The 21,718-nt window shown below is 48.6% G+C and overlaps 1 protein-coding gene across 4 annotated transcripts in view; it reads right to left on the reverse strand.

The window, feature by feature from the left end:
* Positions 1-21,718, reverse strand: part of Grik4 (glutamate ionotropic receptor kainate type subunit 4) — a 426,381-nt gene that overhangs the window by 131,803 nt on the left and 272,860 nt on the right. For all 4 annotated transcript variants that reach the window (XM_060372150.1, XM_060372148.1, XM_060372145.1 and 1 more), the window contains exons 6-8: positions 20,616-20,781; positions 9,437-9,615; positions 5,037-5,090 (exon numbers count right to left, since the gene is read on the reverse strand). In XM_060372150.1, coding sequence (XP_060228133.1) covers positions 5,037-5,090; positions 9,437-9,615; positions 20,616-20,781 — 399 coding nt within the window. The remainder of the gene's footprint in view (positions 1-5,036; positions 5,091-9,436; positions 9,616-20,615; positions 20,782-21,718) is intronic.

The raw sequence follows: 21,718 nt of genomic DNA on the forward strand, positions 1-21,718 counted from the left end.
GCCCAGGTCTGTGCCCAGTTCTCCATGCTGGTTTTCAAGAGGGAGAGCTGAAGACTTACCACTGCTGTCAAAGCTAGAGAGAGGGGATGGGACAGGGTTCCCTAGGGCCTGAGAGAGGGAGCAAGGAAGAAGGAAAGGCAGGTGCATCAGCTTGGGGGGAGGACCTGGGTTGCTCAGTGCATCCTCCTGGGCTGTGTAGCCCCTCTGCTCTGCTTCCAGGCTCTGAGAACTCCAGGCAGCAAGGCTGGCCCTAAGACAGTGCTTTACTCCTACTGGATCCTGTTCCTGCTAGAAAAACAAGGAATCATGGAGAAGCTTCCAGAATTCTCTCGCTGATTGATTTCTGCAGCATCCCTGCTTCTGTTTTCCTGACCGGTTCCCAAGCAGCGTCGCTCAAATAGCAAGGTCTCTGCTTTCCCCTTGAAAACCACTGGCAGGCATAAATCCTGGTGATTCCAGGTGCAAAGGACTCTGGCTGAGGCAAAACGCAGAGTTATTCTCACCCCATGCCCTCCAACAAGAAGGAAAGCTCTGAACTGCAAAAGCATCCTCCTGCTATGAAAAACCATAAGGTCCTTAGGGACGCCGCAGGAGGCTTTGCCACATACCGCTCAGCAGCATCCACTGTAAGGTTTTGTTATGTCCAAAAATGAGAAACTGGAGGCCCTGAGCGTCTGTGAAGCTCTCTTAAATTCACCAGGGAAGACAAGGTAGAATGAGGACTTGGTACCTGGGCCTCCTGACTTGACAGTACATTTTTTCCTACTAGAGAACATTGTCACCCTCCAAGAAGAGAGAGAAAGAGATGATACACAGCTGTCCTCCTAGAAACCCAAGCCAGCACCTCCATCTATTTCTGACCACCGTGGGGAATCTCCTTCCTTCTGCCCGCTGAGTGGCCTGGTGACATGGAGATGCCCAGCTCCATCTTTAGCGACTGCTGTTGTCTGATGCAAGGTTCCTCCCCGGCAGCCTGGCAGAGTTCAGACAACCTAATCCCCATCCACCCGCCGCCATTCTTCCCTCCTCTCTCTGTCCCTACCAGCACGACTGTGCTTTAATCTCTTTCCTCTCCTGCCAACTTGCCCAGGCTGTCCCAGATGGCCCTTCACCTTAAGCAAACCCACTTGCATTGCTGTGTAAGCCTCTTCTCCCCCTTTTACATGTTAATTCTCTGATTCACAGCTGCAGAGTTAGATAGAAGAAAAAAGAAAGAAAAAAAAATAAACCCAAAAATGGCAAACAAAGGAGTTCGCTCTATTTCACATTTTGAGGGAAGTGAGGGGGGCTTCTGGGGTTCTGGTGATATTCTATTTCTGGATGTAGAGGCTGCTTGCACAGGTGTGCTCACTTGGAGACAGCTCTTTTTTGCTCTGTGCATATATAATATGCATGGGGTTCCATATGCTCACCAGACTTGAGTTAATGATCCCATGGGCTCTTCACGGTGGCACACACCTGTAACTCCAACACTCAGGAGGCTGAGGCAGGAGGAGTACCATGAGTTCTGAGGCCAGTCTGGGCTACAAAAGTAAAAACAGTTACAACGAACCCAGACATTAGCTGTAAGTCAGATGGAGTGATGAGCCAGCCATGTGCTGTGAAGTTCAAGCCATGGGGAATGACTTCCTTGCAAGTCCCTGTGGAAGGAGACCCCATACCTGAAGGAAGGGGAAAAAAAGCTCCATTTCTTTACAATCTTTCAACCCTGGGAGCTTGGGCCCACCAATGTATCACGGCTAATAATTCCACAGCAGCCCCAAGAGGGGCTGTGCATCATACCTGCAATGACTCCAGGCCTGTTGATCTAGGCAAACATCACTTAAATACTACAGAAGACCTGGTCCCTAGTTCCAGGAGGGAGACTGATGATCTTCTAACCCATCCTGTCTACACTGTCAGCAAGGTCTTTACTAACAAGCCACCTTTCCCTTTGCAAGGTTGAAGAGTCCAAGTTGTGAGGGTGAATTCTGTTTCTTTCCTTAGCCAGGCTCTTTCCACTCGCTGGTTATTTTCGGAGAAGATGTCACCAGACAGTGAATAAGAAATAAGTGAGTTCATATCCCTGGCAATGCATGACTTTAAAGGCCCTTGCTCTTTTCTGGACATGCCATGAACCATCTTATGTCCAAGCACCTGAGGGTGCAGTTCCTTATCCCGGAGCCATCTTCCTTTCCTCGTGTGTTCAGAAGGGCCCTACTTTTCTCCCAGCACTTTCTTCAATGAAGCTCTCCCCTAATGCCCCAAGTCGAGTACTAGTCCCTGCCTCGGAGGGAGGGGGAGAGGGTGGGCTAGTGCAGTTTATAACATATCTAGGAGTAGAGTTCTCTACATTTTACTGTCAGGGGTACTTTGGGTTTTCACAAAGCACCCTTGGCTTCTTTCTTTTTTAACATTCTATTTATTTATTTATTTAGTGTGTGTGTGTGTATGTGTGTGTGTGTAGCATCCACACACATGCTACGGGACACATGCACCTACAGCTCTTGGGAGTTAATTCTCTTCTTCTACCATGTAATCAAGCTTAAATCATAGGGCTTGGCAGTAGCAGCCTTTATCAGCTGAGGCATCTTGCCAGCCCCAGGCTTGATTTCTTATTCCAGTTTCAACTCCTCATGGCTGGTCAGTACCTAGTGTTCAAGAACCACTCAAAAGCATGTCTGGATGAAGCGGGCTGTTGTGGACATTTTTAAAATATGATATGTAAACATATTTTTGCTATAAACCCAAGTGGGGGATTTTACTTTGTCCACACCTGTTAATTGTCTCGTGCGAAGTGTGGTCTTTGCCAGCTGGAATTAGTGAAATTCTGAGCACTTTGAGGGCTATAAACATGATAGCCCAGAGAAGAAGGCACAGTGGCTTTTCTCCAAGAGCATGACTGCTTGCTGCATTTGCAGTTTGCTGGTTAACTAGACTTCTGGATTTCCTGACGATGGATATCAGTATTGTCCCCCAAAGAATCCTACAACCGTACCCAGCAGGAAGAAGTAAAAAGGGCTACATCCCCTTTCCCTTGCAACCTTCTTTTTCCCCTACCTGAGGCTGGAGGGGGGGGGGGGTTGGAAGGGAGGTATAAGCTTTAAGAAACCACCAAATAAAGAAGCGTTTGAAAACCTAGTGGCTATAGGATATCTATTGTCATTGCTTGGATGTAAGATATCCCTCACAAACTCTTGCATCTGAGTGCTTGGTTCCCACCCAGTACTGTTTGGTAAAGCCGAGCAGTTTTTGGAATGTGGGGAGTCTAGCAGATGATGTGGTTCACCAAGGAGAGGACCTTATGGGTTACAGCCTGGTTGCAGTTCCAGCAGGATCGCACTCTGCTCATTGATCTTTGGAAAAACAGGGCACGCTAGCCCCACCCCTCCAGCCTGATGCCCAGACACCATGCCTTCCCCACCACTGTCCGCTCAAACAGCTAGCCAAAATAAGCCCTTCCTCTCTTAAGTTGCTTCTTGTTGGGTATTCAGGCACGGCGGCGTGAAAGGTAATGACTAGCCCAGTCAAGTGATTTGTCAAATAAAATAAACATCTCTGAACAACGAGCTATAACAGCACACGGAAAATAACCAAGGCATCTCCCAGCCTCTTAACAACTGAGCAAATTGCAGCACAACTAACCATGAAACCCAATTAGTAGTAAAGATGCAACAGCCCAGGTGCGTCCCCAGGGCTTTCCACCACGCGAGCATGCCAGCCTCAGAAAGCTTCACTTTCCTCAGGCTATAAAGTTAAGAGACGCAGGGTGCAGGTTAGTGGCTGGTAAGGTTTGGAGGTGGCAGGGAGGAGTGTGTGCTGTAAAGAAAGCCCCGTGAGCTCCAAGTTCGGCAAACAAATGCATGGCACCATTTTTGTGACTTCTTAGACGTCTTGTCATTACTCCTACATTAGAAGTGACACATTTTTAAAGACAATGTTTTTAACTATCCGTATTTGTGTGTTAGTGTAGATGCCTGAAGAGACCAGAAGAAGGCATCACATGCCCTGGAGCTGGAGTTACAGGTTGTGAGTCACCTGTTTGGGTGCTGGGAACCAAACGTGAGTCCTCTGCAAAACCAGTATGTGCTCTTAACCTGTGAACCATCACTCCAGCGCCAGCTATTTTTTAAAGCTTCTTTTCTTAATTTCTGACTGTTCTTGAATTGATTGTGTACATCACATCGACACCCCCACCCCTGCCTACACATATATATCACAATAATTTTCACATTTCTTTGATTTGTTTGTTTCAAGACAGGATTTCTCTGTGTAGACCTGGCTGTCCTAAAACTCACTCTGTAGACCAGGCTGGTCTGAACTCAGAGATCCATCTACCCCTGTCTCTCCGGTGCTGGGATTAAAGGTGTGTGCCACCACTGCCCAGTGCTTCTCACATTTCTTAACACTTTACAATTTCAAAATGTCTCTCATATGTTAAGTCATATAATTTGACAACAGCCCAGGGATGTAGCTGTTCATGGATAACCACACCACACATGGCTCAGTGCTTTGTTGAAGGGCACATGGTTGGTATTTTGGCAGAGCTAGTACTTAAACCTAATTCAATGCAATTCCAGCTTTCTCATCCGTAAAATAAGGGGTCTAGCTAAGATGACCTGTGGAGATACAAGCAGTTACAACACCATCAGACATGCGTACATCTGTGCCCTAGCTTTCCTCCTTCTGAGCTGTCATGGTGATTGGGATGGTGTTGTGCGGGGGGCGGGGGGGCTCTATTGAAGGCCAGAAACTATAGGTACCAAGGAAGCTCATCCATCACACAGCTGCCCTGAGAAATTCGTTGCTATAAAACCAGTGACAGTTAGGAGGTGTGGGACCATCAGAGCCTCCACATTCCCATTCTCACAAGGCTTAAAGTGTTGGCATGAAAATCCCACAGGCTTCTGGATCCCGTGTCTTCACGACACTCAGACATTATGGTTGCCTTCTGCTCTTTTTGCCTCCCTTTCCCTACAAGCCCTCTTCTAGACATCACCCCATCAGGACCCACTGACAACAGTATGCTAAGGAGGAGGGCTGTGAAAATGTCTTACCAGATTTGTAAAGATGTATGTGTAATAGGCTGACACCATCCCTAGTTCAGCTGCCTGCAAAGCAAAGAAAAGGAGATTAGAGAAGAGAAACTCCCAGGAAGCTGAGGGGCAGCAAGAGCGCCAAGTCTACCACTAACCCTCAGCACAGAGCAGAGCAGAGCATCTTGGCTGGTTCTCAAGTGGCCCTGGAAGTTAGAGGATGAAAGACAGAAACATTAGCCTCTACAGCATGTTCTGTCTGTCTCACCCAACTCCCCACCCTGAGGGACACCCACATATCTGGTGTTTGCATGAATAACACACTCCCACAAATAGGACTGAGTATTACAGGAACCAGAATGGGTTTAAGGGAAATGGAGAAAATAAGGAAACATACTAGAATAATCGCCATGACTCCAAACAATAGCACTGGCTAAGGTTTGCCTACTGTTTGGTCTGTGCCATATACTCTAAAAGCCTTCTGAATGAGTTAATCAAAAGGGGACAAGCATTTTGTCCCCCAAAAGGGGACATTTTTCTTCCTCAGCTCCCATCTTCCAGCAGAGAAAACTGGTACAACGATGACTAAGTCACTTGTATGAGATCATGTGCAGCCTAATTCCAAGGCTTTTAACTAAACCATCCTCCCATCAGGACTTGATGAAAGTACATACATAGCATCCAAGGGTCTGTGAGTAGTACTGTGTGGCATGGCCAAGTGTACCATGCCTCTGTCAGATTGCAGGTGAGACCTCAGTAGGCTGGAATTGCAGCCAGGTGGAGATCAAGTGAATCATTTGCAAACCGGATTCCTTTGTTCCTGCTAAGGAACAAGTTGCCCATGACATGCCTCACCCTTGATCACAATAGAGTGGTGTAGTGTCATCCCCACAGCTGAGGAATGTGGCTTTGGTACAGCCTTCCTTTTGTCTGATCTCTGCAGCCATCATCAACACCCCTAAGCAACCTTCCCTGTCAGTGTGCCTGGCTTTGAGTGTGACAGGTGCTACAGAAACTGACAAGGAGATCAGGTAAGTAATGAGCCTGGCTCTCTCCAGGGCTCTCATCCCTCCTGACAGTCCGTTAGATTTTCATAATATATCCTGCAGCCCCGGGCCACTGGGAGATGGCTCTTGTCATAACTATTGTGGTGGAGGAGGGGAGAAACAAGACCAGGATAATTGCATTTTCCTCCTTCTTTTCCAAGAACTCAAATAACTTTGTGAGCATTCTTAACTTTGTATCTCCCTAGCTGTCTGAGGTCCAGGATACACTGACGTCACCATGGTCCCCCAATGGGCACCTGAAATGCAGAAGGGCTTCGTGAGAAGGTCAAGATTGTGTGGGGCTGCCACAGAGTGCAAGAGTTCCATGAGGCTCCTCCCTTTAACACCTCCTTCACTCTCAAGACAATGGTAAAGCAGGATGCCACCATCGCACCCCACCACACCCACTCACATCTTTCCTATGAGAATACCACTCCCTTGGACACTGCCTAGACGCATATGAGCTACTGATGACAGGCATCAAGCCAGGAGCAGGCTAGGGGGCACAGTCAGTAGTTAAACTCCATTTTGTAAAACCTGCTGTCCTAGAGATAAAAGACGAGAGATCCTTGGTTTTTAAGACATGAATTCTGGGTAAACATGAAGTCCGTTGCTGAAACAGCAACTCAATAAAGTAGGGGATTACTGTGCAAAGCCTCCTGAAATCAAGAAGCTACCAAGAGCTGCCAACCAGAGCCATGCACACAGGACTCCAGAAAGCCCTGCCAGAGAGAGGAATATGGAGCTCCTGGAAGCCTAAGGATAGAGGCCAGTCTTGCCAGAGAATCTGCCTGCCTGTGGCTACCAGGATGTCAAATGAGAAGCAAGGCAACAGGCTTCCCCAATGCCTCCCTGCTCATCAATCAGTCTGGCTGTAAAGATTCGAGAGTGTAGGTAGAAGGAAGGGTTTAGGAAAGATGGCCATGGGGCACCCAGAAGAGCTGTCTGATAATGAGGAGCATCATAGACCGTTGGCATAAAAAGCATGATGCAATAAGTAAATACATACATGCATCTCAGAGCCTGCTCCCCCTGCAGAAAAACTCTAAGAGATGGGAAAACACCAGGTATCTTTAAAGGAACCTCCCAGTACTGGTAAAGGTGCAGTGGATGCCACTTCTGAGCATATAAATGGTTGGAGTGGAGAGTCGTCTCAAACTCCTTCAGAGCTTGAACTTGGCATTCCACTTTGAGAAGCATGCGCTAAAGAAATATGCATGAATGCACGTGCAGAAAGATTTATGTATGAAGATGTGTGCCCTAACATTATTTATCATAGCAAAAGATTGGAAACAACCTGTTTCTACAAGGATGAAGGGATGGCTAAATAAATTATGGGACACCAGCATGATAGGAAATGATACAGCCACTAAAATATCTGTAGAGTAATATTTAATGACATGGAAAATGTATGATATATAGTTGAGCAAAAAGAATAGCTGATTACAGAAAGTTTTAAGCACTGTGGGGATAATTGGTGGATGTCTGAGCAGAGAGAATAGACATTAAAATTTTAGGAAAGGTTAAGGCTGGGCGATGGATTGTGAGTGGCGTTTATTTTCCCCTTTACACTTCTTTGTGCTTTTTAAAATTCCAGCAATGAATGCAGAATTTTATCATGGTGGGAGTGGGGTGGGGGCTGGGAGGCAGCAATTTGCTACGCCAAGAGTCCGGGACTCATGGAGCACTTTTGGGATTGTTCCATAGGGATGCTAGAAGGATATGTTTACTGAGCTGGAGCTCTTAGCCCTAAAGATGATCCCTCAGCCTGCTTATCTCATCCCCTGGGACCTACAGGGGCATTTTCATTCTTAATGACATCACTGCTAATATCTCCAGATGTGAGAAAGAAAAGGACAAAAAGGGGTGTGTGTGTGTGTCTGTGTATGTGTGTGTGCGCCTGTCGGGTGTGTATTTATGTCTCTCTCTGTATATGTTCATGGGTTCATTAGTGTGTCTGTCTGTGTGTTTCCATGATTCTCTGTGTGTCCATGATTCTCTGTGTCTCTGTGCATGTCTCTATGTTTGTCTGTGTGTGTATGTGTAAGTCTATGTGTGTTCATGTCTCTGTGTGACTGTGTGTGTATTCTGTGTGTGAGTGTGCCTCTGTGTATGTGTGGTCTTTGTGTATTCATATTTTCTCTCTGTGTATTTTGTGTGTGTATATATAGTATGTCTCTGTGTCTTTGTGTGACTCCCTGTGTGTGTCTCTCTCTCTGAGTGTATAGCTCTATGTATGTGAGTCTGTGTGTGTGTGTGTTTGAATGTTCTTTCATAAGTTGAGTGCTCATAGACATGTGGTTTTGATACAGTGGAAAATTACTATAGCAACAGGCTGAAGGGACAGCCCTGGGTACTGAGAGAACTCATTCAAATCTCTTATTAACTCCCAGATTTAAGAAAAAAGACCTGGGCAGGGGAGGAAGAAAAAAAAAAGCAGAAAAGAAAGGAGAGGAAGAGACAGATACTGAGTGTTTTTGGGCTTCGCGCAACCTCGCAGAGGTTAACGAGGAGCCTGGCTACCCCAGTGGAAGATGGCAGGGTGTGTTTAAATGTGCAATTAAAATTGCATTAAGAGAGGTCAATGTGCCTGAGCAGTTATGGGGACTGCTGAGGAGCCAAGGAAGAGCCTAGAGCAAGGCTTACTCTCTGAAGCACATGCTTAGCTCAGGGACTGGTGCCAGGTGGCACCTCAGCTGCCCAGCTGTATCCAGATGTCCATGTGACCCTAATCACCTGACTTTCTCTCTGGGACCTGCCTCATTGTCAGAGTTCCATGTCCACATGCTTATGTTTGCTTGGCCATCACTCTAGGTCATCATGAGCTTAATAGAAAGTGCCTACCCTGCGGTGTGTGTGTGTGTGTGTGTGTGTGTGTGTGTGTGTGTGTGTGAGCAAACTAGGCGTGTTGTGCCCTGATTCCCACAGGGCTGACCTCTGACAGCTGATATCCTCCTCAGCTTCTTCATCCCCAGGAGGAAGACAACAGCATACCTATCTCACAGCACCTGGGAAGAGGACTGCGGTGTGAAATGACAGGGAGGCACTTTGCAAGCTGCTGAAGGGCTGTCAGGGCTGAGGACAGGCTGACACTCAGCACTACCCGTGCTATGTGTGCACTGTCTGACACATGGCCCCCGCTGGAGCCACTCAAGTCTAACTCTAGGTCCAACTGGTCTTCAGCCCCACTAGGTGCTAAGTGTTTCCGAGTGGCATCATCATCCTGCTTTCTCTTTGGCGGATCTGTTGTCCATGGAAACCAAATTTGAGGGACTCTGAATTCAGATCCAGTGCAGGACCAAAGGCCTGAGTCAGGAGAGACAGGGTGAGAAGGGTGAACCGTGCTCCCAGCCACCACCCCAGCCAGGCTCCCACCTTCAGGAGGATGGTGTGGGACATGGAGGCGTTGGCATGGATGATGATAGTGGCTGTCTTGTCGTCGCGGATCTCCTTGAGGAGTGGAGTGGGGTCCCGTGTGTCGTCCAGCATCCGGACCGAGAGTGTGTCCTTGGAGATAAGAAACTGCCGGAGCAGCTTCTCCAGGTTTAAAAGGCCTGGAATGGGAAAGAGGGGGAAGCTCTTGAGGGTCTGCAGAGCTGCCTCCACAGACACTCGGCCAAAAAGTGGGGTGCATGGTGAGTCAGGCTGGAGGCAGCCCAGGGCCAGTGCAGCTCAGAGCCAGCGCTACAAGATCTCTAAACTCCAAGCATGCTTCTCTGCCTCTCAGGCTTCAGTTACATGCCATTTGACTATAAGGAGCACCGAGACGCTCCCATCAGCTCCCTGTTAGTCCTCTACTTTTAGAGTAGAACATGAGGCCCCTTCAGGGATGCAGAGCAAGATAAGAGAGCCCTGAGTTCTTCCTTGAAGCACTAAAACCCAGTGGCTGAGAGGTAGATTCAGAAAGCAGCAGCCCTGGATTTCTTTACCCACTTCCAGAACCTTTTTTATGTAGCCAGTCAGGTCCTTCTCTAAGAAGGACAAATCCTAACAGCGGGCAGCTCCCAGGGCTGTGTGCGCATTCAATGATGCCCTGTAAAGCTCTCGGTGGTGCTCAGGAGACCCCAGAAGTGTTCCATCAAGCTCCATCAAGGAAAGCCTTTGTTTCCATTTTGACGGGGGGTGGAGGATCCCGAGGCCCAGGGAAGAGTCCTAGCAAACGTCTCTGAATTCCGCAGAGCCCTGTGGCTGTTCTAAGACAAGGCTTTGAACAGCAGCAAGCCTGGGCTCAGAACCAAACAACAAAGGATCCCTGTGCTGAGGATCTCCCCATGCCCTCCACCCCCAGCTAGTTGAAGACAGGGGTCTTGGTGGAAAGGAAAGACCCAGAGCAACGTCACTGAAACTAGAGGGGTTTAAGTCTGTCTGTCCCTGCCAAGGCAGGCCCAGGAAAGGGCAGACATGTGGTAGGAGGGGCCATCTCCCAGGAGCCAGTAGTCTTGAGTCTGGTGGAAAGATTCCTATAGGCAATGGCTCACAAAGCAATGACAGGAGTAACACTTATCAAACCTTATTATGCTCTGGCTAATGTACTAAAATTTTTACATGGCTTATCTTATGTAAGTCTTCATAACAATACTGTACAGCATTAAAATTCCCAGGTTCCAAGGAGGATGGGAGGAAGGCACCTCATGCTGTGGGCGGCACAAGAAGCCTGATTTTCTACCACGCTCGGTTCCCTATGCTGCCAGCTTTGGCACTGGTGAACACAGTACTCATTTCAGAGATGCCTTCAACACAACCCATAAAGACTCTCTGCGGTACCCTCCTGGGGTTCAAAGACAGATGACATAAGCAATAGGCGTCACTGAGGAGCATCTGCCCACGTCCCTGTCATAGACAGATGCTGTGACTCACCAAGTCACACATGGAAGGGACAGAGCTGGGACTAGAATTCCCACTTTCTGATTTCCACCCAACCCTTTACCCATGAGACCCTGTTGCCTGTTGGAACAAAGCAGGTGGCAGCAGAAACTGTGCCTAGACAGCTCCCCACAGACACGGATATGCATCTGGAGATCTAAGTGAGGAGAGCCAGCACTCTCTGTGTTTGCGTTCGTGTTTGGTTTTGTCTTGAAACAAGGAACCAGACTGGGAGCTTGAGAGCCTGCAGGACAGAGGAGGAAGCCTGGGAAGGCGTGACTCACCTATTTTCCTGGAATAAATTGCTTCACAAACAGGAGCCACATGTATGGTGGCTTGGATGAGAATGGCCCACCAAGGCTCATAAGTTTGAATTCTTGGTCCCTGGTTGATGGAACAGGTTTAGAAGGACTGAGAAGTGTGGCCTTATTGAAGGAGGTGTGTCACTGAGGGACCTTGGGTCCACAGACAGCAGGCAAACCAATGAACCCTGCCCTCGGGAGCTTAAAGGAAGTCAGGTGGATAGTGAAGTTAAATCCCACACCTGTTTTCATTTAGCGGCCTGAATGGATTTAGATTCCTGTGGGAGCAGCCTCTTTTTGTCCTAGCTGCAAGATAGAGAAAGGAAGGACTGCATTTTCCTCTGAGTCAGTATTAGAAGATAGATACTACTAGACACAGACCCATGCTTCTGACCCCAAAAGGTCAGGGTAGAGGACACAGAGAAGGCCCTTCAGAGTCTCAGTCAGAGAGGCATGGGGTGATCACTGAGGCCAGAGGGGTAAAATGTGGAAGTGGAGAGAACCCCACAGGCCTGGTCTGTAGCATTGAGACTCTTTGGAGCCTGGCTAGAAAGAGGCTAAGCACATTCCAAATGTATCAGATGGGCAATGCCATTCAGGGGAGTGAGACCAGGAAGTCCCAGGGAAGATGGAGGGACTGTGGGCAAAATAGTTGACAGAGGCAGCCCAGGGACCCTTCATCCCTTTCATCCTGACAGGTGCATGGGGCTCTTGGAGGAAAAGCTCCCCAGGTTGCTGACACACCAGAGACCTTGCTCCACATCTGTAGCCACTGACTCCTTGGCTGCTGTGCTACCCTTCAAACAAGAATAGCACGTTTCCTCTATGTCACCTGTATCCTGTGTACTAAGAGGGAGGGGTAGAGACAAGGGCAGTGAGTACTTCTCCAGGTGTGTACCCGCCCCCAACCGCCCATTGAGAATCAGCCCTTACCCCACCTGGATGGTGCCAAAAATGAGCACAGCATAGAGTTGGTCAAGCAGCACTGAGGGGTCAGTCACCCGGAAGTGGCTCTGCAAATCTTGTTTGCCTCTTATTGAGCTTTCCTGCCTCTCCTCCCGAAGACATCTCTCCTTCCTCTAGTCTTCAGCCATTTCCTCTTCCCCCAACATGTCCAGAAACAATCACCCAGCTCCTAAATCATTGCCTCCGCTGATAAATCACGTAAAATATTTGCCAGCGTACACAGTGCCCTGAATTTTCAAAGCACTCTAATCCCAACAAGGCTGTTGTCAGCTAGCGATATCCTAATCTGAAAACCCATTGCACACACAACCGCTGTGGAACACTGTGGCTAAGCAAGGCCACACACTGCACAGTCTGGTGTGGGGTTTTCACCTTGTGATCACATGACTTGCTATCACTGCCCAGCCGCCAGAGAAAGTGTTAGACCTGATACCATTACCCAGGGAAGGAATCCAAATCAAAATTTCAAGTACGGTATGTATGTGGGGGTGGGGGGGACTGGAGGTGGGGAAGATGGGAGGGGGTTCAATGTCAGGTGCCTCCTTCAACCTTTCTGTCTTAGTTTCTGAGTCAGAGCCTCTCCCTGAATCAGAGGCTCACCAGTTGAGCTAGGCAGATGCCCAACAAGCCCAGGGGTTCTCCTGCTTTTACCTCCCTAGAACTGAGATTATAGAGCCCATGCCACTGCTCCCACGTTTTTATGTGGGTGTTGGGAAATCCAAAAGCAGGTCATCATGCTGCGTGGTACTACTTTACCTACTGAGCCATCTTATAAGCCCCTTAAGAATGTTTTCCGCCGAGGGCACATTGCTTCTGCCAATAGTAAAGGTAGGAAAATGTAAGTTAGCTCATTGTAAGCTGGAACCATCCAAATACAATACTATATATCGGAATGATTCCCTTGCCCAGGAAAGTCAGGGAACCCATTCAGACATCTCTGCACCACACTTGTTGGACTGGACTAAATTAGACACTGGGGGAATTAATTCTGAGGCCAGGGGAACAGCAGTGCCTGGCAAGACCTGTCACACTGTCACCAAGCCAAGCAGCTTGTAGCCCGATGAAGCACAAGAAAGGCAATCGGAAGACAGACTCGGTCGTGGAAGCATCAGCACAGTGAGGGGTCAGAGGTCACAGGGAGAGAGTCTTACTCACATAAGGGAAACATCGTCCATTTCACTGTCTAAAGCCACAATGGACTGCATGTGTGGAAGTTTGGCTCCCTATGGCTGGGGGTGAAGAGGCTATGGGAAGTCCCTCTTATGGACCACAGTCTAGGGAATTAGACTGTGGGCGGGAAGTAGACAGAGAAAAAAGGCATGTGTTTCCAGTTCGGGGAGTCTCTGATTCTGAAAATTAAAAAAAAAAAAACAAAAAACTTTTAAAATTAATTTTGTAGTGTGTGTGTATGTGAGAGAGAGAGAGAGAGAGAGAGAGAGAGAGAGAGAGAGAGAGAGAGAGAGAAGAGGGAGAGACAGAGAGAGGAGAGGAGAGGAGAGGGTGTGTTCCCACACACACTCATGTGGAGGTTAGAGAAGGCTTTCTGCAGTCAGTTCTTTTTCCATCACATGAGTCCTGGGGTCCTGGCTCAGGTTGTCATGCTTGGTGGTAAACTATCCTCAGGCCCCAGAAGTTGCTGCTTTTGTAGCAGTGGGAGATTTACAGAAGAGAAAGCTGGCTCTGCTTGGTGCTGCTGGATGTGTGCTCATTAGCCTTCTCAGCTCTTTCTTAGAACTCAGGATTTACCAGGCACAGCTACTGTCACAGGGGCTAAACTCTGTTCTCTCTTCAGGCTTCTACCTCTATCCCAGTCATTCTCTCCTGTGGAGTGGGGATAGGATATTGGCCCAGCAGTAGGCCTGCCTGCCAAGGCTGGGCTGAGGAGCCTGGGGAACCCATTAGTCTCGATCAGGATCAAAGTGGATCATTGTGGAGCACAGTAGGCAGCTGCTCTGGGAGGAAGGGCATAGGCTGGTTTCCAGAACCGGAAGGCAGGCGCCCTAGGGCCAGAGGGAGGATACCAAGGCTGTGAAAGTGCAGCCAGCATTGGTTACAGCCACAGGACAAGGACAGAGTAATGTCTCTGCAGGGGACACAGAGCATCAAATATCAATATCTAAAAACGGGGCCTGGGAGATGGCTCAGGGTTAAAGCGCTTGCTGTACAAACAAGGAGGCCCAAGTTTGTGTCTTCAACACTCCGAACCGCAAGTGCTTGTGACTCTGCTGGGTGGAGGGCAGACACTCAGAGAGAAAAGTGCATCTTGGCATCTCCATGGCCAGCCAGCGTAGAGGATTCAACATGCCCCAAGTTTAGTGAGGAAGCCAATCTCAACAAAAGTGAGGTGAAGAGCTGGCCAGATGGCTCAACAGCTAAGGGTGTTTGCCACCCAGTTATTGCCTGAGTTTGATCCCTGGGACCTACTTAATGGAAGGAAAGAACCACCTCCTACAAGTTGTTCCCTGACACACACACAATTATCCTCATCAGGGTGTGAGGAGTAGCTCAGTTGGTAGAGCACTTGCCCAGCATGCAGGAAGTACTGTATAAAACAGCTAGGGAACGCACTCCAGGATCCCAGCAGTTGTTAGGGACAACTGGAGGATGGGAAGTTCAAGCTTCTCTCTGTGAGTGTGAGGCCGTCCTTTGACACACGCAGTCCATCTCAAAGAAGAAAATGCAAACCAGTATCTAGTTCATTCAGCACAGCTTCTCTCCCTCTCCCCTCCTCCCTGCCCTCACTAGCTGACTCCCTCGGTACAGCCCTTGGCCTGGGAAGCGCCTGTTCCCAGAGAGGGAAGCACTGTGAAATCCTGGGAGAACGCTGTCAGATTGACCTTGTGGAGGACCTTGGGGAGCAGGCAATAAGTTAAATGAGTGTGGTGTGGTGCCTGGTGCCCTTGACCTGCAGAGTATTCATTTTTCTTCCCTCACCAAGTGTCAAACCCAGGTTGTATGGCTGTCACACCATTTGTGGCACCAATTTGTTCTTTCTTTTTGCAGGGAGGGGGTCAATTGGAGGCTAGGTCTTTTACTTACACAAGCCAGGAAGACCTCAAATTCAATATCCTCCTCCTTCAACTTCCTGAGTGCTGCCCTACCTAGCTGAGAAACTGAGTCTGACCAGAGAAGGTGAGAGTCCAGAATGACTAGTCATTGAGTGGTGAGGGGAACACTCCAGATTCAAGTGTGGGTACACGCTCTGTCTGGTCCCGTTCCACACCTGAGGCTGATGCCAGGGCCAGGGAGGGCAAGGAAGCCTGCGAGGCTGAGGTGGAAGGATGAAGACCACAGAGCTAGAGGTCTGGGCAGGTGGGGACCAAGCACAGCTGTTCAGCTCCATCACCTGGCCTCCAGCAGCACCATTCACAGGGGAGGTCTCTATGCTCCCCACATGTAGGAAAAGGTGTTCCTCACTCCTGTCTCTCTGATGTGGATCAGAGGAGTGAGCAAGGCCAAGGGAGGTGGGAGACATGTGACCCTAAAACTGGATGTCACCTATTCTTTCTTAGTGCGTATTAATGACACTGATAATAGACCCTGTCGTATACAGTGATCTTCAGTTCTCTGGTTTAAATTAGAGTTAAACCTTTGGGTAACTTCAGGGCCCAAACCCAGGACCTGAGAACTTTAGGTTGAAAGGGGATAGCAGAAAACTCTCAGCACGGTATGCAGCACACAGTACGTGTCACTGGGATGAGTATCCCCTCCGAAGGTCAGCCTTGTGGGTGCACGGAGCAAGGGGCTTCTCACAGGCTCATGGAGAAGGCCCACTGCTGTCCCAGCTACTCTTTGAAAGGGTCCTGGGAGTCCCTGCTTGGCTCCCACTGCCTCAGCGGGAGTTGCAGGGCGAGATAGCAATAATCAAATGTGTATCATCCTTCGGGTGAGGGGACTTTCCCACCCTGTCACTGCAATGAGCTTGATCATCCCCAAAAAGAGAAAGAGGAAAGAAAGGCTCGGGAAGGTGGACTGAACTGCTGAGCATGGAACAGCTCCTCTGAGCTACAATAGCGTGGTGATCTCTCTCTTCCTCTCCCGTCATGCATGTATGGGTGTGTGTGTGTGTGTGTGTGTGTGTGTGTGTGTGTGTGTGTGTTTTCAAGTAGAGGCCAGAGGTTAATTTTGGATGCCCTCCTCAATCATGGTCCTTATTTTTTGAGACAGAGCCTCTCTGAAACTGGGGCTCAATAGCTTAGCTAGCTTGGTGGGCTGGGGAGCCTCCTGTCTCTGCTTCTCCAGCATTGAGTTTGCAAGTATTTAGAACCCACCAGGTTTTTATGTGGGTTCTGTGAGGATCCAGACTTGAGTTCTCATGCTTGCATGACAATCACTTCCCTCACAGCCATTTCTTCATCTTCAGGGTGGTTCTCTTTCCCTTGGGCAACACTTTCTCCTCTGATCATGACAAGTGTCTTCCCACCACCACAGTGGGGACCCACAGCTCTCCTTGGAAGCCCTCACACAGTTCTGTGGGAATGCCTAGGAGGGCCACGGAAGGGCCACCCACTCCATCTCCTCTAGGTCTTTTTAGAAATAAGATTTATAGATGTTCTGAGTCTCTCTCTCTCTCTCTCTCTCTCTCTCTCTCTCTCTCTCTCTCTCATTAAAGAAAAATAATGTGATTCACTATGTATTTCTGCTTGGTCCCAAACCTTATTATTAAAAAAAAAAAAAATACTCCTTCTGGGAAACAGGAGCACATGTGGTCAGTTCCCCGTGGAATGATACCTGTTATGTGATTCCGAGGCTGGGAAATAGAATTAGATTCCCGCTCCTAATTCCACCCCCAGTGTCTCTTGTCCCAGCATTAATAGGGAAGATTGAAGAAGGTCTCATCCCAAGCCCTGAGCCACCTCTCCCCAAAGCCCCTCATTTCCTCAGCCTTTGATTAGATTTTTAATCTTCTCTGCCCTTGAACTTCTCCTGCCTGCCTGCCCCACCTTCCTCCCCCTGGCCTAGCGGGTGGGGATGGAAGTCAAGCAACCTAACCTGTTCTTTAAGCAGAATTCACCATTGCCACGCAGGGCTGGAGATGCCCTGAGCCTGTGGCCGGACATCCTCTTGTCTTCCAGACCCTGGACTGTATCCAGCCACCCTACCCCTCTTTTCAAGAACTGTGGGGACCTATGCTCTGGAAGTCTCCATTCCTGCCAGGCAGATCCCACAAGCAAGCAGCTGCCCGGGGGCTGTAAGTATGGATCTGGCAAGGGAGAGGGTGCCACTCAGAGAGGCAAGTTTCAGCCTGAGCTTAGAGGACCTGAAGAAGAGTCTCGGCTTTGCTGTGACAAGACCTTGAAGTCTCTTAAAGACCCCAACGCTGTGTCCTCCACTCCAGCATGACTGAGTAGAGGAGGGAGAGCCATGATTCTAACGGAAAGAGTACCAACCTGGGAGGCAACAGTACCCAGGAAAGTGCTCAGTTCAGAGTAGATGTGTAACCTACACTGGAGCCACAGATTTCCCCAGGCCTCATAAAAGCTAGAGGAGAGAAACAGGGCTCAGTTTATAAGTAAGAAGGATCATAGCTTAGACACAAGAAGGAATTTCCCAAAGGGTGGGTAAGACATTGTTAACTAGCACTGAGGTAGACTTCAAAAAAACTTTTGCCTAGAGAGGGTATGGACGGCTGTCTCCTCTCTTTCTTAAAAGCCCTGCTGTGTAAGTCCCGTTAGACTGTCCTTGTGACAATCAATTCCCAGCACGAGAAGGGGGCTTGATTCTGGAACATCATTCAATGATGCTGGGTACTACATACAGAGGGCAGAAATACATCACCTCCCAACCACATTCCATCAAATATTTGTATCCCGTTGCCTACCAGATTGGCATCTTTGTGAGGTTTGTGGCAGACAATTTGGAGAGCCACAGGCATCTCAGAAGGTCCATGCCAAGACACACTGTAAGTTGCCACAGGGGGGAAAGAAGATGAAGGTTTATTCTCTGTTTGCTTTTTTGCTATAGAGCACTTTGCCCATCATCATCATGCACATCAAAGCAATGTTGTCCAAGACAGCTTTCTATAGTGCAGAAATGTTCTGTCTCAGTGCTTGCTAGTTGATGCCTATTAGCTACGTGTGGCTATTGAATACCTGAAATGAGGCTAGTAAGATGAAGGGTCTAGATTCCTATTTTTAATGTAATTTTATTTTTTAAACAGTCTTGCTCTGTAGCCTGTGAAGGCTGCATTCTACAGCAATCCTCCTGCCTCAGCCTCCCAAGTGCTGAGCTTACAGATGAGCACCACCATACCCAGCTCTGAAATTGTCATTTTTACTTCATTCAGATTTTTAAATGTAAGTAGTCATGAGTGACTTGGGACCATTGCATAGGTCAACTTAGACCCAGAGGAACCCAGTTTGACAAATAGAGAGGTGATGCTGGCAATACACTGAACTACTTTCAAGGAAACCTGGATTTAAGGCCCAGATCGGCAACTTACTAGCTATGGGACTCTAGACAAAGGCAGCTATCCTCTGGAGTTGTTTCCTCTTTTATACGGAAGGAGTTTTACTCCTGTTCACTGAGCCCTTCAATGAGCCCCCAGCCTAAGAACTCTAACACACCCCATCCCCTACAAACTCACTTTCTTTTCTTAACTGCTTCAATACCCAAATTGGCTGACAGGGAGAGGAGCTGGTGTGTTCTTACATGTGATGCACATGTGAGCCTCCACAGGCCCTGTTGGCTGGACCCCTCAGAACAAGCATTCTCCCACCAGGTCTACGCGTTTCCAGCTCCTTGAGTTGAATGCAAGCCTTGCCTCATTTTTATCTATTCAAACTAGTTGTTTCGTACTGGCAAACCCAGCATTACAATGACCTTTCTTCTGAGGAAGTCCCTCATGGAAGAGACCACTAAGGTCCTTCAGTGAACACAGGACCCAACTCTACACTCCTTACTTGCCACCCATGGGTTTGGATTTCCTGCCTCGGCCTCCTTCCATTTTCTATCGGTATTCGTTCTTAATGGAACCAGCTTCTCCTCGGGCACAGAACAGGTACCTCTTCTTTCCTTTCTCCTCCCTGCATCTCTCTTCCTCATTAACTAAGTCCTTTGAATCTTTCCAGGTTCATCTGAAGCCCTGCCCATGCTTGCAGACCTTTCCTGGCATCGCTGGGCTCAGGGACATCTCCTCCCACGAGCCACAGTGCTCACTTGACATTTAGCACGCACCCAGAGGACAGCTCACACTGCAGGCAGTGACCATTCTCCTTTCTGTCCACTCTGGTCTCTGAGGGAGCTTGAGCTGTATGGAGAAGCACTCATTCATCCTGCTGCCTACTGTTTAGGACTGTGAGTGAGTCACTTTACATGTGAGTCTCAACCTTCCCAACTTGAAAATGGGGTTTCATGCCTTCTGTACCCCTGGGTGGTAGTAATAAGCAGGTACAGATAAAGCATGCAGGAGAGAAGGTTTTGCTGAGTATACAGTCAGGAAAGCTGGAGGATAAATACAAAAGTGTGTGTGTACAGGCAGTCATGTATGACAGCTGAAGAGGGTGGTTGTGACCTGTTATGTGGCTTTGTTTTTAGACATGACTTGGATTCTAGGACAGAGGGGGGCCTTGCTCAGAGCAGCTCAAACAAGTCGAAGACAGGTCCTGCCAGAAGAGAGCACACACCCACGCATGAGCACAGCCCTTGACAACCTGCAGGGTCAGGGCAACCTGTACGGCTCATCTGTGCAGGTGACATGCTGCGTTCAAGCACTGGCCACCAGCACACACCAGTGGCCAGCATCTAACTGACAATGAGTGGATACACAAATGCCACCTGGAATACATGGACACATATGTTTGCTGTCTCAAATTAGCTAAATCTCATAAACACCAAATTTATGTCTCAAATTGTGTGAGCGACACAGAAAATGCATTTCCAAACCTGTGTTTGCAGAAAGAAAAAAGAAAATGCTTTATCAGGAATTGACCTTGGACCTTGTTCCATCAGCAAAACCTGCTCTCCGGGGGAAGATACTCCTCAGCTCATCAAGTACAAATGCATTCAATTTTGTATTCCCACCTCTCTCCCTTTCCCTTTGTATCCCCTTAACAATGAGGCTGAAAATGTGGGAATTGAGTTTGCAGATACAAAAAGACTTGGCAGTTGGCCAGCCTCCCTGCAACCTAGTTCCATGCCCAGGTAGTATAGGTAAAGGGTGCTTAGGGGCACTGTTTCTCTTTTACACGCACAGGCACACATACAGAGAGAGAAATAGACAGAGAGACAGAGACAGACAGACAGAGAGAGAGAGACAGAGATTGAGAGAGACAGAGATTGAGGGAGAGATTGCACCTGTTTGTTGTCAGACCAGGATCCTAAGGACACCCCTTCCCCCCTTTCCTGGGTGGTTACAAGCCCCCAGCCTAGTGGAAGTGAACAAGACCAGTTGTTTGTCATGGGGGCAGCCTGGGCATACGTACATTCTGCTTTGGCACAGATGAGGCAGGCGGTGGTGCAGTTGAAGAAGTTCAGGATCCCAGCCACAGCCACGCTGATGTCGGTGTTGCTGGGGTGAAGGTTCAGGGTGGTGAATCTCTGCAGCTGGAACCTGACAAACTCCTCTGGGGCCACTTTGAAATGAGGGACCTGGCAAGGAAAGCAGAAAAAGGGCAGCAAGGAGGATCCAGAATGAGTGAAAGGGGAAAGCAGGATGGGTAACCCAGGCTGTGCCTGGGCATGTCTTCTTTTGCTTAACACCTTTGACACACACCAAAGGAAAGGTGGCATGCAGGACCTGGGCTTTGAGCCCGTGGGAGTGTGATGTGGTAACATCCTTGGAAAGACCCAGAACAAGCCACCCTTTGGCTGGAGACCTCTGTACATACTCTGAGGTGTAAGAGTCCAATCACTCTTGAAGGCGTAGTCCTTACAGAATATTATCTGTAGCTAATGAACTCGAACAAAGATGGCAAGAAGAGACAAGCAGTTTCCTAGAGGTTACAGAAGAGGTCTTCAGCCCAACCCAACATAGCTGGTATGCAGTAATTCCCAGCAAGCTTCCTGGATAAAGCTCGGGAGCAAGGGGCAAGCAGCACTGAGAAGCACTGGCAGCCTCTGGGTGGAGCCAGATGGCCAAACATCTACCCTAAACTCATCAGAGCAGTGTTGGCTTCTCACCACATCTACTAGTGACATTTCTAGAAGGTGCTGTCTTCCCTCACTTTGCTGGGAGAGAGATATTAAGTGGTACCGATGGTGGCGTTATTGACAGCTTAGGCTATTTGGTAGGTAATAGGAAAGTTAAATTGTAATAAGCTGCCATCCACCTTGATTTTATCCAGATACTCTCATCCCTGGTACTCAGAGCTGGGAAAGCTGAAACCGGGTGAGAGTCTGAACTGATGCGGAAGCAAGTGGGACTGAAAATAGACAGCAGAAGAATTTCCTGATGATGAGGTTCTTGGCTTCCAGAATGGGTTAGTCAGAGGCGATTACAGAAGATTTTTTTTTCTTTTGCCTGGCTTTGCTCAGAAGCAATGCTACAGGGGGCTGTGATAATGCTGTGATGGTGTCTGTAGGACTC

This window comes from Meriones unguiculatus, chromosome 1, assembly GCF_030254825.1.
Source record: "Meriones unguiculatus strain TT.TT164.6M chromosome 1, Bangor_MerUng_6.1, whole genome shotgun sequence".
NCBI lineage: Eukaryota > Metazoa > Chordata > Mammalia > Rodentia > Muridae > Meriones > Meriones unguiculatus.